The 18584-nt window shown below is 37.9% G+C and overlaps 2 protein-coding genes across 3 annotated transcripts; one reads left to right on the top strand and one right to left on the bottom strand.

Annotated features, from left to right (window-relative positions):
* Positions 1 to 2812: 2812 nt before the first annotated feature.
* LOC103719994 (transcription factor BHLH062-like) lies at positions 2813 to 7763 on the top strand. 2 transcript variants are annotated; one of them, XM_008809492.4, is made up of 5 exons: positions 2813 to 3089; positions 3718 to 3780; positions 5492 to 5610; positions 6191 to 6318; positions 7092 to 7763. In XM_008809492.4, the coding sequence occupies exons 1-5, from the start codon at positions 2902 to 2904 to the stop codon at positions 7521 to 7523; spliced, it is 930 nt and encodes a 309-aa protein (XP_008807714.3). In that variant the 5' UTR covers positions 2813 to 2901; the 3' UTR covers positions 7524 to 7763. The 2 variants fall into 2 exon arrangements, with proteins under 2 accessions (XP_008807714.3, XP_088567416.1); XM_088711290.1 differs by having other exon boundaries at positions 2958 to 3089; positions 3696 to 3780.
* Positions 7764 to 12632: 4869 nt separating this feature from the next.
* On the bottom strand, positions 12633 to 17772 carry LOC103719993 (uncharacterized). The gene is made up of 8 exons (XM_008809490.5): positions 16675 to 17772; positions 16499 to 16581; positions 13822 to 13830; positions 13634 to 13728; positions 13416 to 13489; positions 13273 to 13323; positions 13080 to 13162; positions 12633 to 12951 (listed from the first exon to the last, which is right to left on the bottom strand). Exons 1-8 carry the CDS (start codon positions 17286 to 17288, stop codon positions 12809 to 12811), a joined length of 1152 nt encoding a protein of 383 aa, XP_008807712.3. The 5' UTR covers positions 17289 to 17772; the 3' UTR covers positions 12633 to 12808.
* Positions 17773 to 18584: the final 812 nt, after the last annotated feature.

The raw sequence follows: 18584 nt of genomic DNA, 5'->3' as shown, positions 1-18584 counted from the left end.
ATTGCCATTTTTTTTCTCGGTAAAAGAATTGCAATGTTTTTGATATCGGCCCAACCATGCTACCACAAAAGGCTCCATGCCATATGACAGGAGGAGATTGGTGCAATCCACAGATCCAGGGCAATACAGACTGTGAATCCACACTACACATGACATGAGCAACTAAATGTCTCCCAGTGAACAACACGATGCAAGACTGGTTTTGCATCACATAATTAAAGGTCCCATGAATTTGCCTTGAATGAAAGATTGGCGGTAAACCATCTAGGTAAGCATTATCTAGTTTCAAAAGATAGAAGAAATATGAGTCGCAGAAAATAATGTTTAACTACCCTGTTAGAAAAATATGTCATGATGAAGCTTTTACGTGGGTCCTAGAAAACCTACCTCTTGAATGCGTCATGTGATTTTTTTTTGCCAATATTGTTGTCTGGGTCCCATCCATTGAACTCAAGCTCCTACATCAACGTCAAGTTGTCTAATTGATGAGGACTGACGTATTTGATGGCCATATGAGGCTGTTCACGTTAAAATAGGAGAGAGAGAGGGGGGAAAGAGCGAGGAGAGTGTGAGGAGAAGGAGACGGCCTCGCTCTCTCCTTTCTCGCATTATTTTCTCTCTTTTCTAAGCTGTTTCTCTCCTCTCTTATGCATGTTGCTGTCTCATTAAATTGATGCATTGTTGGATTGATGGATCTCATCCAACCAATAATTTTTCTACTGTAAGTAAAATATTTTTTATGTTATGGGGATGTAGTACTTTGTAAATCTTTTAGTTTGCATCTATGTTCTACCCTCTTATTATACCAAAAAAAAAAAAAAAAATGTTCGAGTGACTGCAAGGGAAAAGGGCAAAAAATTCCAAAGGAAACGTGGGGGACGGGTGGCCAGTCGTGTGCCGCGCACGCGTCCGCGAAGCGTGTGCTCGGGTCCGCCCACCTTCCCAGCGAACGTGCTCCCCACGCGCGCGCCCTCCGATTCTTCGTGCTTTCCTTCTCCACCATCCTTAGTATCAAAAAAAAAAAAAATTGCTTTTAAGCAAAAAAAAAAAAAAAAGAAAAATTGCCCCTAAGCAAGTGAAAATTACCCATCTCATCCGAATGATCAAAATTTCTTCCCTTCTCTTTGTGTCCCTCCCCCTCCTTTCTCTCAATGAAGTGTTCAATTTTATAAGCCAAGCACCCGTTGTGGGTGAATTCATTTATATATGCATACTCGACAGTTGATTGTGTAGGTGCATTTGTTGAAATTACTGATCAGCATAATTTTTATGTTGATGCTAAATGGAGAACAAACATTCTTACGATATAGAGTTGATAATGATGACATTTTAACTGCTTTTCATCATGTCAAGTTTTTCCTGAAATAAACTTACTTAACTTACTTCTAAATAGATATTTTAAAAATTCGTTTTTCTTTATTTTTATGTCTACAATTAATTAGCAAGCTGTATCTTTTTATATATATGCCTTCTTCTTTGGGAACAAATTTACACAGAGAGATAATGATACTATTAATATACTATTGGGATAAATTAATCTATTAATGTAGAAGTGTATGGAGAGAATGTTATTTGCATGCCCACTTTATAATAACTCAAAGGTATCAACACATTAACATATATTATGCCTACCACATAAAAGTATGATTTATGAACAAATTGACTTAGCCCGGTTCGACAATGTCAACATCCAATCATATATCATTCACACAATAAAAATACTATTCAAACTTTAAAATGAGATTTTTTTTTTTATAAATGTATCAATCATTTAGGGGTGGCAATTTATAATTCGATCGGTCTATTCGACTCACAAAACATCCGCTTTAAGCAGGTTCAAGTTTGACATAAACAGATTTGGATCATAAATAGGTTAATCTATTTAGATCTTTTTATTAAATGGATTGGATTCAGGTTTAGATCTTTGGCTTATTTATCTATTTTTATTCGTTTAATAATTAGGTCGAAACTATCAAATGACCTATTTAACTTGACCTATTTAATAAACAGATCAAATTCACATATAAAATTTTGATCTATTTAAAAAATAAGCCGAGTTCGGATTAATGAACTTTCGATCTGATCTATATCCAATCTAATCGACCCGATTGCCACCTTTAGAATCATTTCAATTTATAATTTTATTTGTCAAATACTAACGCATGTTATTTTCGCTCATGCTACCAACCATCAATGCTAGCATTGCCATTCTTATAAATCTATACTGTGGTTACTATTTTTACTAAAAATGTTTATACCAATATTTTTATGCAAGTATTTCGCACGCGCTTTGCTTCTCCTTAAGAGTAAAAGCCTGTAGAAAGAGAGGCTTGATGTGCCACCAAGGTGGTAGCCTAGTGGTACTGGACAGCAATTCTAACCACAAGGTCCCAAGTTCGAATCGCTGCGGCGACGATTAAATTGTGGACCGGAGCTCACTACTTTGGCCACTGCTTGGACTTGTGGTGTAGGACCGCTCTTGAACCGCTAGTAGCCGGAGTGGTGCCGGGTGTGACGTACTCACACGTGGGACTCGAGCTAGAGCTCAGAGGAGTAGCTGAGCCGGGCCTATGGGTGGGGAGGGTATAAGTAAAATCGGTCGGAGTGCCCAACACACGGCCATTTCTGCCCGCATCGAACATTCTCCTGGCGGGGCGGGGGCCCAGTGGGACTGCTATGCGGGGGTGGGCTTGTCCCTTCCTCCCCCTACCCCTTTTGTTTTAGCAAAAAAAAAAAAAAAAAAAAAAAGAGAGGCTTGACGCTGAGGGAGATATCGGTAATTGAAGAAGGAGAGGGAGGAAAGCTGATGGCGTCAAATGGGGCCGGAATCCATGTGGAGGCACACGCTGTTGGGACCGGAGCCAATAAAGCGATAGTGCTCGCCACACGCTGCTGCGTGGGATGCTCCCACCACGCTCCCTCCTCTCCCTTTCAATTCCTATTCTAATTCCCCTTCTCCAGTCGAATCGCACCCCGCCTTCCCCGCTTCTACGAACCCTTGTTGATTCTGAACAACTCTCTCTCTCTCCGTCATCTCTTCCCTCTTCCTTGTTCTCTCCGACGACCCCCAAATCGGTTCCAGGCTTGAGGTATCTGCTTCCGATCGTATTCCTCTCAAATCTTGGCTTTTTTATTCTTTTTCCAAAAAATTCTTTCCGGTCTCGGGTTTTGTCTCTGGATTTGCTGCCTGTTGTTTACTTGATTAGGGTTGGAGAAAATTTGACCTTTTTCCCTAAAGTTTTTTTGTGTTTAAATTAGATATTATGGTTTTCGGGAGTTGAGTCCTCGCTGTTATGGTTTTAGAAATTATTTCTATGGTATCGGTTTTATTTAGTGATGGTAGTATCGTAAAACTCAAGACGGATAACGTCTAGTTGTCTGCCGATTAGTTTTCTTGCTCCAGTTCTATTGTTGTCATGTACGGTAGGAAAACGAAGATAAAGTTTTGAACTTGCCTTTCTCGTTTTCAGGAAAGAATTATTTTGAATGATTTTATGCGTATCATGTGCGGAAAATTGTGATCTTTGGGAAAGAAAATTGGTTTCTCTCGGTTGGTTTTACATTTCGTTGCACCCGAAGTGTTAATTAGTGGTTCTGTTTGATTCGATCTGATTGGAATTTATAACCATGGGGTTTAGATTTTGTCTTGTGGGTCTTCTCAGAAGGTTGAGCTTACTGGCATCTGATCTTATTAGGTTGACTGTGTGATTTATGCAGATTCTGTAGCTTAAATATGGTTACGGAGCCTCCCTCTTCTATAGCTGAACAACCAGTTGGCGGGTGAGTAATTATTGGTTGTTCTGAATTAGTTTTTCGGAGTTTGCGAATTTGTAATGGACTTACATGCAGTAGTAGAAAACTTTTTTCCTTTTTTTTTCCATGTAGATCCAACTGTATACATTTTGTTGCTTATGCCAGCGCTTTGTCCATTTTGTATACCTTCTTCAGTCCATCGAAATGAGCTAGAGCTAACTTGAATTTTTGAGATATAAATAAGCCTTGCAATTCTAATTAAACTAATTTCACCTTTCAGCAGACAAATCTGTGATAGGTTTTCCCTTGCACTGGCGCAATGATTTGGTCCTAATTAGTGTTGTCTGGTGGCACTTGTCTTCTTATTATTCTTTATATTGCATTTTTGGTTATTATCAAGGCTATGCAACAACTACCAGTGTTCATCTCTCTTTTTTCCTCTTTAGATTTTGCTTGGTTAGCCTAATGCAGCTGTTGGGTGTTTTAACTTGTCTTCGGCAATTTGGGAAAGAATATAGGGGGACACGAAAGGGCCAAGTTTTTATTGCATTTCTGGGAATAGTCGCTTCTTAAGTATTTTTTCCAAGTTCAGGTTGAGAGCCACCTAACTTATTGAGTTGGCATGGTGTAGGATCTTATGAGCAGCTCTCGTACCCAATTTGGAAGCATCTGGTCCAAAATTTCGATATAAACAAATGCCCCATATTTATATGCACCAAGCTTAAGCCTGACTTTACATAATTTGTGCAGTCAATTCTTAAAGGAAAAATAATAAATACAGAAAATTGATCTATGAGAAAAATAAAAGAAGGGATTGAGGAAAATTTCTTTGAAAATGTTGTACATAACCAAGTAGAAAAGAAAAGTTAGGTAATACGTCTCTAGCAAAAGTCGCCCTTCATAAATTGGAACCTTTACTGCTAAAAAAGGTAAATCATTCAATGTACCTATTCATCTTATATCCTTATACGATGTATGAATAAAGTCGTGTGCGTTGGGACTCTGGGAGTCATCTCTGTCTACTATATCCACTGAAGGGAAAAGATAGTGATGAGTTCACACCAGATGAGCTAAAGTATCATGTTTGTCTCATAAGTGATGCAACTATATTTTGTTCACTTAAGTCAAGGCTCATATTCCTTGCTGCAATTGTTATTTGCTATCTTGGACCACAATCTATGGTGGATTTTGAATCTACCAAGCTGGATATTGATCCCCTCATTTTGTATTTGTATTTCTTCTATTCTGTACAAATATTAGAGAATAATTATTCTCATTAAGAGATAATAACTATGAAAATACTTAAGTTACTGTTGCTACAGCAGCAGTGTATATATACGTCCTGTTTGCTAGAAGTTGGATTGTTCTGTCTGTTGGATGCTCTTTGCTGGATAAACTCAGAGCCTGGCAGAAGAAGCTTGTTTTTATGCTCTGTAATTCTAGATTTGATTATTCCAGGTACCTATTTCATCTTCAGTGTATTATATAAGTTATTTTAGTACATGTTTAATCTTTAATTTCCCAAACTATGCTGCAAATCCTCCATCAGACATTTGTCCAAAGTTTAACTTCATATCCTTGTGCTATATGTTCCCTCCACTTTCGTGGTGTTTTTGCTTTATCATTACTATTCTACTACTTTATATTACGTGGGGCTCTATGTTTGCTCTATTTTGTAGTTTCTGCTTCTGTTTTATTTTTTAATAAGCTTAAATTTCTGAATTATTTCCTGGTGCAGGTCAATCCCCAATAAAAAGGACACAAGAAAAGTGCCAAAGAAAGAACACAAATCTAAGAGAGAAAAGCTGAAACGTGATCATTTAAATGAGCTCTTTTCAGAGCTGGGCCATGCACTGGGTAGTTTTCCCCTCTTATCCTTTTTTCTAAAAGTTCAAATGACACTGTCGTTGTAGCCCAGATGTGCTCTGACTTTATGAACTAGTTTAAACGACGCAGATTATTCTGTTGAAAAAAGTTAGAATATAACCTTTTCTGCTGAAAATTTAGTGTAGCACTTTGTTCTTCTATTTTTTTCTATAAACTAATTGTTTTCCAAAGATGGAATTTCATTTCTTGTTTTAATTCTACCTCGCTGATTGTCCTGGATGGTTTAGATGGAAAATGGATCATAATAAGGAAAATGAATTGAGGTAGGCTGGTACGGGGCATTCATTTGATGCCACTCTGCCAGCATCAACATATTTCTGCCAATTGATTGTGCTGGAGGCTTCCATTTAATAAGAGATAGTCTGCATCATCTTCTGGAGTGGAATCTTTTCCTCAAATGTCAATTGCCTAATATAACATCTCATAAGCAGAATCATAACTGTGATTATTGTTTTCTATGGATGTCCATTTCGCATTTTGTTCATGTTGTTATTCTTGAAATATGAAGAACTTTTATAATTTTGTTTCAACATAATGCGTTTATTTACAGAACCAGCGAGGCAGAATAATGGCAAGGCCTCTATATTAGGTGATGCCACTCGATTACTACAAGATCTCATTGCACAGGTAGAGTCCCTCAGGATGGAAAATGCTGCTTTGGTGACTGAATCTCAATATGTAAGTTCCTCAAACACAGTACAAACCCTTTTAAATAATAATATTTATATCCCGTTTCTAAATGTCGCTGTCCTTCATGTTTGGAAAATATTATTCTCATTTAGAAGAGGACAAACTATAACAGAGGTGTTTCAATAACTTTATAAATTGAATTTTCTCCATACCTGGAGGACAAACATGTAAAAAACAAACATATAGTCCAGAACCAATTTATATACTATCTCTAGTCTATACAAGGGAAAACTTTGACATCTCCGCTACTATTTTTTTGATTATTGGTGAATTTAATATTCTAATTAAAGCTAATGTCTGCCTGTCAGAAATCTACCTTATTTTTCCATAGATGGTACATGTGGTCTTCCTCCTACCTTGTTTGAACAGAAAAAATGCACATTTGCTACGTGAGTTCATCTTCCTACCATTTTGAACGGTAAAAAAGCAAATTTAATACAAATATCTACAATACCCCAAACCGATATGGAGAAGGATGTGTTTCCTTGGACCTTCAGTTCCTGCTAGCTTCTTTCTGAAAAATTTTCTGTCTGGACATCATGCTTTTCCTGGTCCTTCTTGATGCAGTCTGGAGGCTGTTGACCTCGGATCATGAAACTAGTAGCTTTAGAGATTTAAGGGTGGTTCATGTGTATATGATGTGATATTTCCAATTAAAGTCAGAATCAGCATTAGGGTAAATTTTGGAAGATCACATCATGATCTTAATGATTTACTTGTACCCCAAGTTAACACTAAAACTTGTCTGGAATTCTGACCAGGTTGCTGTGGAAAAGAATGAGCTGAAAGATGAGAACACGGTCCTCGGAGCTGAGATCGAGAGACTGCAAAATGAGCTACATGAGAGGATGCAGTCCAATCCTGTGTGGCATGATGGAGAAGAGGTGGCTCCTCCTGCTCCGCCACAACCCACAACCGCTGCACTGCCAATGCAGCAGCCACCTGTCGGAGCCCTTTATGTCATCCCCCTCCACCAAGAGCTCCATCCCTTCTCAGAGGCTGCCAACACACCAGCTCCTCCGAAACCCCCCTCTCATGTGAGGAGGCCACATGCCAGATATCCCACACCATCAGATTCCTGGCCACTGGAGCTTCTTTCAAGGCGTCAAAGAGCAGCCCATGAAGCGCAGCACAAGGGCAATAGCAGCAGCATGACATCTAACACCAGGGAAGAAGGCGTAGATGAAGTGTAAGTTAGTAGTATGGTCTGTCTGAGAGTTGTACATGAACACCCTGACACTCTAGATATCTCAGTATGGAGAGCATTAGTCATTAGAACTTGAAGATAGCATCATATCGATGATGATGATGATGAAGAATGCATTAAGTTGATGAGAAAGGATTTATAATTATATGCATGCAGCTGGAGCAGTGTATCTTTGTGAAATTTTGAAATTTGAATTCAGGCATGTCTGCATGCAGTTCTTGTCACATTTTTTTGAAATCCTATCCGTTCCTGGTGACGGTAGGACTGTGTGCTGGTGCATGCAGGCTCCAATTGTTTTGCTGCTCTGTAATGTGGACAAGTAGGAGTTTTAAGTTGATTTATGGCAAGACATTGTGGTAAGGCACCATAACTGAAGTGGCTGGAAGGCTGGGACCTGGGACTACATTTCACTCCCAGCCCGTAGCGGTCCATGCCAAGATGGATAAACTTGAAGAGCTTCCAAATATTAGGTAAGGGGAGAGGACTATCTCTGCTGTCTTTTCGGATTCAGCTTGCAATGTTGTTGCAGTGCGGTCAAGGGAAAAGAAAGGGATTGACATACTTCTACAAGGAGTTGCGCCACCTGTTTAATACAAACAACTGTATCAGTTGATTGTTTCACCCGACTATGACCTCGATCTACAAAGAATAAAAAATGTGGTAAAATCATGACAAAAAAAAAGAGTGTATATATATATAAAAGAGTAATCAACAACACAATCATGAAATCTTTTTACAATTATTTGAGGTAGGGCTGAAACCTGGTTGAATAAAGATTGAATATTAGTATATTCATATCTATATTTATTTTATTTGGCAAATACAAATACACATGCAAATATTAATCAAATGCAAAGATTCATATCTAGATTTTTTTTAAAGAGATATAGATACAAATCGAGTATTGAAAATATGGATATAAATGCGGATATAAGTTAAATAAGACCAAAAAAATAAAAATAATATTAAATAGATAATAAATTAAATTAATAGTATATTAATGTGGTTACATATTTTTCTTAAAAGTTTATTAGTGCTATATAGAATTGGATATTTGAATACGGATCAGGTAATTGTCTATCCATACTCATATCTTTTTTTTTTTTTTTGCAGATATGGATATTAGTTGAATGCTTAAATTTCTGACTATATCTAAATAGATTAAGATATGAAAATGGATCCGGGTAGATACCATCCGGTCCATGTTTATTCCTTTTTTTTTCTGTGTGATAAGCAAAGGACCAAGCCCAGAATTGCAGTCCTTCAATGTGGCATCTCCCATGGCTAGGATATTAAGAGATCATGATTTCCTTGTTCAATCCAGCTCTTACTAAATCCACTGATAAAAATTTGGAGTCTCCCTTACTTGGGTCAACTGGGATCTCCCTACATCTACATTATATACTTTCATCCTATTCCTTTCATTACCATGTTAGTAGAACTATCTGTACTCCTTTATTATACCCGTTAGCCTAACTTTCGCAATTTTTTCATGAAACTATGTCTCCATTTTTATTTAGTAAATTTTGAAGGAAAGCCTACATTTTCATTTTCTCAAAAAACGGAAGCTTCTTTTTTGTGTGTAAAATGATTTACTTTGGATTTAATGGGACCATTGCAGTCTTCCTCATGACTAACGTAAGAACATATTTTCTGCATTGATTTGCCTTACACGTGCATCCATAAAACATATATGTGCATTAACTTCTATTACAATGTTTATCCATTAGTCAAATGTTAATTGGATGGGGATAAAATAGTCCAATTATTTATAAGGTAAGAATAAACTGTGATCTATTTTATAAGGTAAAAAAAAAGGTGATTTCCTCTGCAAAATCTCCAGTTATTTATATTACTATTGTGAGAACCATCGTGACAGATATAGTTAAATTCTTGAGTAAATTATAAAAATTCCTTTAAGATTAGATGTAAATTATATTTACACCCAATAATACGAAAAATCTGTATTTACCTTTCTTGAGTTTATTTTTATCTAATACTTTAACCCATAACTTAATAGAATATTAGTCAAATCTTTAACTTTTAATGGAATCCACATGCCACATCAGAAAATTTTTTTAAAAATGACCAAAATAACCTTACAAAAATATCTCTTAGATTTACATTTATTATATTTACACTCAATATTTTGTAAAATTTATACTTATATTCAATTAAATTGACAGTGTTAGTGAAGTTGTTTATTTATGGTAAAAAGTCAAAAAATAACTCTTAAAAAAAAATATGGCTCCTTTTATACTTTTCATTTTTCAAATTTTATCATAGTTTTCTAGATTGAGCGGCTGGGAATTTTTTTTTGCTTCACCACCCTACTTCGAGTATCCTTTCCCAACGAGCGATTGACGATAAGCTTTCTTTCGAACTAGCATCTGAAGACGAGCATCCTTCCCGACCAGCATCCAACATTGAGTGTCCTTCCTAATAAGATTTCTTCTCGCTTCTTCACCTACTATATCATAGAGATCGAAGATGCCAATGTATTATTTGTTGATTATAAATTCTACTTGTCCCACACCGTAGATATGATTTTTTAACATTGTTGTTGTGGATAAGGATTCTTAGGTCTACCTATGGAGCTATGATAGTGTTGACAGCCTGTCATCAAAAGAATTCAAATTAGTACGTGCATGAGAATTCTTCTTTTTGGAAGGTGCATCAGTTGCGGCTCCATAGCCTGGCTTGGACTATAAAGAAGCTTGCTCAAGCGACAAAACTCTTGATACTAGTTCCTGCAGCAAAAAATTTTAGAGGCATTCACTTGCCTGAGATCTAGATTGTTTTTATCTTGGCACATGGCTTTTTTCTGATAATGTATCAAGATCAAACTCTAGATCCATGGCACTCTCCTGTTTGGGTGGATGTTATATCACTTAAAGCTAATTTGGTTATTTTTAAAAAAATTCTGATGTAGCATTTAGGTCCCATTTAAGTTAGTGATTTGGTTAACATTTTATTAAGTTATGAGTTAAAGTATTGGATAAAAATAAACCTCAGAAAGATAAGTGTAGATTTTTCAAACTACTAAATGTAAGTATAATTTACCCCTAATCTCAAAAAAGATTTATAAATAATTTATCATTTAGAGATAATTTTGACTTTTCGCATAAAGTAACACATCCACTAAGGTTGCTAAAATAACTGGATTTAAGGATAGGTGGCGTAAGTGTAATAATTTACTCTATTTATTTGTAAAACTACAATCCAAGTCTTCTTCTGACTTTAGCACGCTTTGACAGCCTTCCTTCCACAGTCATATTCCGTGCACTTCTGATTGGATGTCCTCCATTATATTATTATTGTTGTTTTAGTTTGTTGCTCCCAACTGAAAAAGAATTAGAGGCGAATGGCTATCTGATACATGCAATTAAGAAATAGATGCTTGCATAATTACTCTATCAATATCCAATTCCATGACATTTATGTTACATAGTAATTTAGCTTGCCAAGCAGGTCCTTAGTTACTTTAATGCACAACAATGTGGTAATATAGCTGTTCGAGATACTAATACAACGTAGATCATACTTCCAATGAGATAGCTAAATGGAACATTAAATTTATATAAATATATATAAAAAGATGCTGAGTTATCTTTTCCTTTTTACGAAAATGGAAGATCAAATATAATGGCATTGCCAAAGCTACAAATAGATATTAATTAAGCCTTATAAAAGGCTTGGTTTACGTGGCCTGTTTTATCATCATTTCCTACTAGGGGCTACATCAGATTCTCCTAGGCCATTGTTGTCCATTTCTTCCTTCCCTGACTCTTTTAGAACAGTTCTGTATTCCTTGCTCGCCTTTCTCAAATAAGAAAGATGAGACGGATGGCTACAAAGAATTTATAGCTGATGAGAATGCTGTAGTAGTTTACTACCACTGCTTTCATTTTTGTACCTTGAAAATCCAAAAAAGAAAGAGAACAACCACAACAGCCTTTTTTTCCTTTCACAATGGATTAGCTGGATCGTTTTGTCTCATAGTGGATTAGTTGGATTGAGCTGGATGCGGCAGGTCAGTCTAAAACAGTATGGGAGGAAGCAAACTAACGTTTAAATCGATCATGATGACTGCCTTATCCAATAAATGAGGATACCAAGATACGGTAATAGCCGCTAAACACTGCGACAGCCTTTATAATGGCTTCTGGCCCTTTCCATTTTGTGAACCAGAAGAAATAATGGCTATCATTATATATTATTTAACATTATAATGACCAGTCATAACACAAATAACATCCATTATTTTCATTTATATAATTTCTGTAATAAAAAATCGTTTTCAAAATTGAATTTTTTATCCTTTTTTTTGTAAATTAGATCTACAATAATACTGGTAGATGTAAATTGACTTGCTGCAGCAGCAGGAGAAGAAAAGGGATGTATATAATGTTACAGGCTGGTTTGGCACCGATTTAGGACCAGTTTTTATGTGGCATCAAAATCATCCTTGAAAATATTGAGGTCTGTCTCCCGTTTGCTGCACTCTGTGATTTTCCCATTGCATTCCTGCACCCAAAAAATTCAGAAAGCAGTCGAAATCAGCCAAAGCATTATCAAAATCGATGTTTGAAATATTTTTTATGCGGTATGCCCTCTTACAGGAGTCTGAAGGCTAAATGGCTACTTCACCTTGCCGAGTACTGGCGGTGATCCTCTCTTCTTTCAGCATCCAAACTTCCTGCTGTTGTAGGAGCAATAATCGTAAGTCCCCTACATCAAGATCAACTACCAGCCCAAGGAAAGAGAGGTAATGATGGAAGTAAAACCATGAACATTAAAAAGCTTGAACATACCATCCGAACTACCACACAGAACCTTGGGCCTATCACAGAATAGCCATTACACCAAAGGCCTTACAACTTCAGTTCCCAGATAGTCCTCACAGGTGCACTTTGTTGCGTGTCACGATTTTAATTGGTGCACCAAGTATTTGGACATGGATAACTATAATACTTTGTGGGTACTTTCGCTCTCTTTTATAAAGAGAGGAAGATGGTTCTATATAGGTAAGAAGAAAAAAGAACAGTCATCTAAAGTGATACATAACACAATACTCAAAACATTAAACTTCATCTGAAAAGCGAAATCAACGAGAGTTCTTTCATTTACTTTAAACCTTTAGTGCTACATCCGGATTACAGCAATGCACAAACGCTACCCAAATTTGGAAAATCATAGAAAATATCCGGATGGCATTAGACAGTCAGCCGCCTAGAAGGGGAAAAATATACATTAACCAACTGCTGGCCTTTATGTCTCAAGTTTGCAGGGCCCTTCTAAACGCTTAAGACCTCCCTCACAGTAGTTGCTGATGTCAAAATTAGTCACAGCATGCACACCACGCAGTTCAATAGCTGCAATGTCATAGGCCTCCGCAGCTTCTTCCTCGGTATCTGATTTTACCCCAAATGCATAGAGCTATCAGTAAGACAGTAACAGTAACATTCGCATTTCTCCACTTCCTAGAAAAACTATTTAGTATTTGATCGGGCTGAGTGAAGATGGGGAGCTTAATGCTTACCAAAGGTTCCAAGGTATATATCTTTGGCATCCCTGCTGTCACCAACACGGCCAATTCGAGCTTGCCACTTACCATCTTTCCGTCTTATGAACCAAAATTTCCCACCAAATGTGATGGGAGTCCAGATATGATTAATATCGATTTATAAAGAAACATTTAAATAATTAAAAATAGACAAAAATGTATTGACAACCTTGTCACTCCTCTGTAAATTGATGCTCCCCTCGAGAAACAACTACTTTTTCTGCCATTGTAACATGCCAGCAACAAATTATTACACCGGGCAACGAAATAAAAAAAAAAGAAAAGGAGATCAGTTGACTCCAACATGCATACCTCCGTACATAGGCAACATACTCTTCCTGGGACATGGTCTTCATTGTCTCGAGCTCTTTCTCATAATCAGAGACCTGAGAATAAAGAGGTGAAACCAGCCGGATTGTTCTCATTTGAAAAATCCAAAGATAACTGAACATATATAATATCTTGAAGATATGAAATAAATAAATAATAGACAAAAAAATATCTATACAAGATAGCATTAGTAATCTCACAGGGAAATTTAGTTTGGTATTCGGGTTTGGACCCCAGTATTTAAGAGCTGCAAGGTCATGTGCTCTTGCTGCTTTTTCCTCTGAATCATAGCTGCCTGCATGAGAAATTCAAAGAGAACTGAATTAAATACCCTGTTTTCATGTAAAACTAATGCAATACCAGCCAAAACATTAATAATACTGCTTACCTAGATATACTGGAGGAACCACCACAGCAGCAATTGAAAGCAACAACCCCAGCCATAAGCGTGACTCAGAGAAGGTAAAAAAAAGGAAACAGAGGTAGAAGCATTAGGTAGTCGGCAATATATCTAGACAGTATCGTTCAAGTTTTTCAGCTCTGATAAATGGTAGAACTATTGAGGAGGGGTAAAAAAGAAGGAACCAGCATAAACTGGAAAGTGACAACCACAAATAAAACAACTAGAGTACCCAGTGCAAAGCTAACTCTGCATATGCAGCAACTATAATTATTACAAATGGCACTTGAATCACACAGTGCAGAAGCCAGTTCAACATTGACTAGAAGAGGTCCTATGAATTGGGCCTAGAGCACCAGCCTATACTAGAGAGTAATACTCAAAAAGGTCTGGAAGGGGCAAGAGAGCAAGAGGTGATGCGTTCATAAAGCCATGTAAGTTATCTGTAGCTTCCAGTTGAAGTGGTGAACATACTTATTTGGGGAAAAAAGAAAAGAAACAAAGTATCTAATCCAGACTGGAGCAGAACACATTTTACAAGGATATCCTAGTTGTTACCACTTTCAATGTGTTTTGCAGTCAGATATAAGAAGGGATGTTGCTCGATACTATCTTCAATGAATGAGAATAATATACAAGAGTAGCAATTATGAATGTCTGGCAAAAATAGGGACGAGCTTAGCAAAGTAACTTATCGCATAACCACATCTCTTCTTATTTCCAATATAGGACTTAGTCTTTTTCTTAGGTTCCTACTTAAGATCAAGAGGTGCAAAAAGAGAAGCTGGGAGGTCAAAAACTAAGTTACCAACAAGTGAGACATCAATTATTTCTGAAACTAAGTCATCTAGTTATTGATGGAAATGTATGTCAGAACTCAAGCCTAAGAAAAAAAAACAACTACATGCCAATTATAGGGGAAATCTTTAGATCCACAAGCTAAAAGGTTGAACTTCCTTGACCCATTCAGAAGATATGAAGAGACAATGATGATTATTGGCAGATGAGGCCATAAAAAAAATATAGAGAGTTGAAATATGCCTCTCTAGTTAGCCTCATCTTAGCTTTGCTTTATAAATATTACCTTCCTTTGAAAGAGTGGCCTTCTGGAAAAAAATGTGCTCATTGAAGGCATGGTTTGCCGTACCAGCTCGAACTAAGCAGTACGGAGCGCACCGTACCATACAGTTCGATACTGGTACCTGGTATGGGTGGCATATCGACATTCGATACGCCAAAAAAATCTCCTACCATACCGTACTGACACTGTGCTAGTGCAGCACCGATACGGGGTCCGATACCGAGACGACGAACCTTGATTGAAAGACATAAGTTCATAGTCACTGAAGCATGAATAGATGTTGCCGATTACCTGGATACTAGCACATGTATGCAAAGAGTACAATCACATCTCATTTGCATAACCAAGCTTGTTTCTTAATTGAATCTGACATGACCGCTACCTTTCTTTACACTAGGACATGAAACATGAAATGCAAAGTCATCAGGGAATCCAGAAAATTAAAAAGGGTGGCATACAAATCCAATTTTGCATGTTGGGACCCATCCAGCTGAGGCAAATTAACTCCTACATGACTCCCCATGAGTACCTTGCAAAGGCTTATTTACTCAGCAATGACCAAAAGAAATTAAATTCTCCACCGCACAGCTAAGGGGATCTAGCATCAAAGCCGATTGACTCAACTCCACATCATAAAAATAAGGTAAATTCCCTCGTAGGAAGCTCAGGAATGAGTATAGGATCACTTCCTAAGATGGACTTACATGAAATGGACGTTTCCATGTATCTTGTTTATATGTCATTGTTTTTATAGGCTTGGGGAAGTAGGAAAGAGAATTTGGAACCATTTTTCATAGTAGATTTATTGCATGAAACAAAGGAGAGATAGAGATGCATCACTGCAGACAAGACTCGTGCAGTGGAGAGGATAGTTGACAAGACTAGAAGCAACAACATGCTATGACCATCAACTCCTACAAACTGGTAGTCTCCTAATTATTGATTGAGGGAAAAAAATAGAATTTTTGTACAACTTGAGTTCATTATGGCCCGCTCTGAACTCGAAGGGAACACTTCCTTGAAATAGGCAGACTATGAGGATCATTTTGCATTATACAAAAAAAAAAAGGCTTGCATTATCTGGTCCTGATAAATGAAACAACTTATTGAAGTTGACATATCAACCTTCAAAGAATAATTTCATATGAACCTCGTGTTGATTCCAAAACATCATCAGGACAGCCAAGGGAGCAGACAGGTCAAGGAAGGTTGAAAAAGCCCACCACATCATTCTCAACCAGTCTGCTAACAAATGTGCCAATAAGATCACATATGAGCTTATGACAGTGTTTGGCACCGAATACTAATGCATTGTATCTCAACAAGTGTGCAATGTTACTAACTTCCTAAAGTTTCTTATATTATTGGCCTACATCTTCTTAGCGCAATCACCTCATAAAGCCCTCAGCAATAACAATACCATAAAAGTGCCTGATTATTTATGATTAAAAGTTCAAACTTTAGAGAACGCAATTCTTCATAAAGCCCTCAGCAATAATAATACCATAAAAGTGCCTGATGATTTATGATTAATAGTTCAAACTTTAGAGAACGCGACAAAACTAGAACAAATGCATCGCATACCATGTTTGCCTTTCCGTTTCCGACCTTCCACTTGGCTTGTGTTATCCCACAGATGCGCCTCAAATTTCCCGCTCCATTTCAGCCTGCAATTGAACCACCAAAAATCACAACAAACAAGAAAGATTGGTATCCTCACAAATGAAACTTTCCAATATAGGCTCTCCCTCTAAACTCACCTAGTAACTCCATGATAGCTTGATGACCGCGGGGCAGCATACTTCTTCATTGCCGCTGCAAGAAGAGTACCGACCTTCTTGTCTGGATTCTTACCAGGTCCAGCCACGGCAGCAACTGATATATCGCCATTAGTGACCTCGATGGACTCAGCCTTCTCCACATCGGTGCTGGTAGCATTGAGCTCTTCACCACTTCTTGATGAACTCTTGTCCAAGACGGGCACACCCATGGCAACAACCAAACCACTGACATCGGTTGCGTTGGAGGAATCAGCCTTCTTCTCATCATGATCTTCGCCATTTCTCGATGGCACTTCCGACCTAACTCGTTCTTTTCCGGCAGCAGCTTCTTCCAAAGATTCAGCCTTCTCTGCAGCAGTGGCTTCTAATGGATCAGATTTCTCTTCGACAGCAGCATTGACAACGGAATCCACTTGACAGGCGGCGTCTTCTTGATGTCCGGCAGCCTCTGAGGGTTCGGCGGCAACCTTTTCACCGGCGGCGGTGGATTCGGAGCGCTCACCGCTGTCGTCCAAAGAGGGACGCAGGGAAGCGGGGTTTTCCGAAGGTTCCGCATCTTCCAACGGATCCGGCGATCTCTTTTCTTCGCTCATTTGTGCGAAACCCTAGCTCTTTCCCTTCTGCAAACCCTAATCCCGCTTCCAGTTCTTCAAACCCTAGTAATAATTCTTGACTCCAGAAGATTAAATGCGAAACTATAATAACTATCACAAGATCGCCGGCGAGGAGAAGGAAAAAACTACTTCTTATAGTTTCTTGTCAGATCTAGATTCAATATAAGCCAAAGAAATACAGAAAAGATCAAAAATTTCGTTTATCTCGAGATTTCGAGCAAAAATTCTTGGTTTAACATTGAAATCAAGGAAGAAACTAGGGGAAGAATAGAGAATTATTAAAGGGAAACAATCGGAACCTTTGCCCTAGATTACGGTAGCACGCAGAGAGTAGAGAGGAGAAGAGAACGCCCAGGGTCTGGTACTCCGCTTCAGCGTCAGGCTACGCCTTTTGCCGCCACGAGGAAGTCGAGTCGCCCCCATCCGGTGCCCGCCATACACGAGGGATACCGTACTCCGCGCTCATCTGCCGTTCGATCGTGTCTCGCGCAGATCATAACGCGCCGGATCGTGCAGCGCGCGCAGATCGAGGGACGGAGGCCGCGCGTGCCTCGAGATCCGAGCACGGCAGCCTTGAGGAACACCACGCGCCACGTGGAGAGGCACGGATCGGGAGGCGGGCCGGGAGCACGGTGAATTTGTTTGCTCCGCAATATGATGGGCTCTTTCCTGTCTCTTTCTCTCTCTGTTTTTTTTTATTTTTTTTATTTTTTTAATACTGTGGCATTCCCGCTAGTAAAAATAAAGAAACTCATTAACATACTATTGACTTAATTTATCATCCACTTAGTAATATATTTGATTTTACTGTCATCGAGTTTAATTATCCGATTTATATCCATGCTTTTGGTATCTGATTTGTATCTATATCCATTTTAAAATAAATATAGATTTGAATTTTTGCATCCGACTAACATCCGCATCCTTAAAATAAATATGGATATGGATATACTAGTATCGATCTGTATTCGATTCGATTTCAATCCTAATAACCAAGATAGATATAGAAAGCAATATAGTGAAAAAGTAAGAAAAAGAACTACTCTAGTACCTTAATCGACTATTGAAGTACCAATGTATACAATTGAATCTGGCATGTTAACAAAAAAAGCAGCATGACCATCCCCCCAGTTGAGAAGTGGTAGTGACAAATGCTTGGAAAAAAGTGGGTCATTCCTGTCATTCTAAAGTAACTAAGCAATGTAGGCCCCTTTTTTTGTTTTGTTTTTTTTTTTTTTGGTAAAAACAACAATTTATATAGCTCTAACGTGAGTA

Source organism: Phoenix dactylifera, chromosome 15 (genome assembly GCF_051530095.1).
Source record: "Phoenix dactylifera cultivar Ajwa chromosome 15, Ajwa_hap1_PhDact_Kaust_v1.1, whole genome shotgun sequence".
Classification (NCBI taxonomy): domain Eukaryota; kingdom Viridiplantae; phylum Streptophyta; class Magnoliopsida; order Arecales; family Arecaceae; genus Phoenix; species Phoenix dactylifera.
The sequence above is the reverse complement of the archived record's forward strand: the minus strand, read 5'-3'. Positions and strand labels throughout refer to the sequence as shown.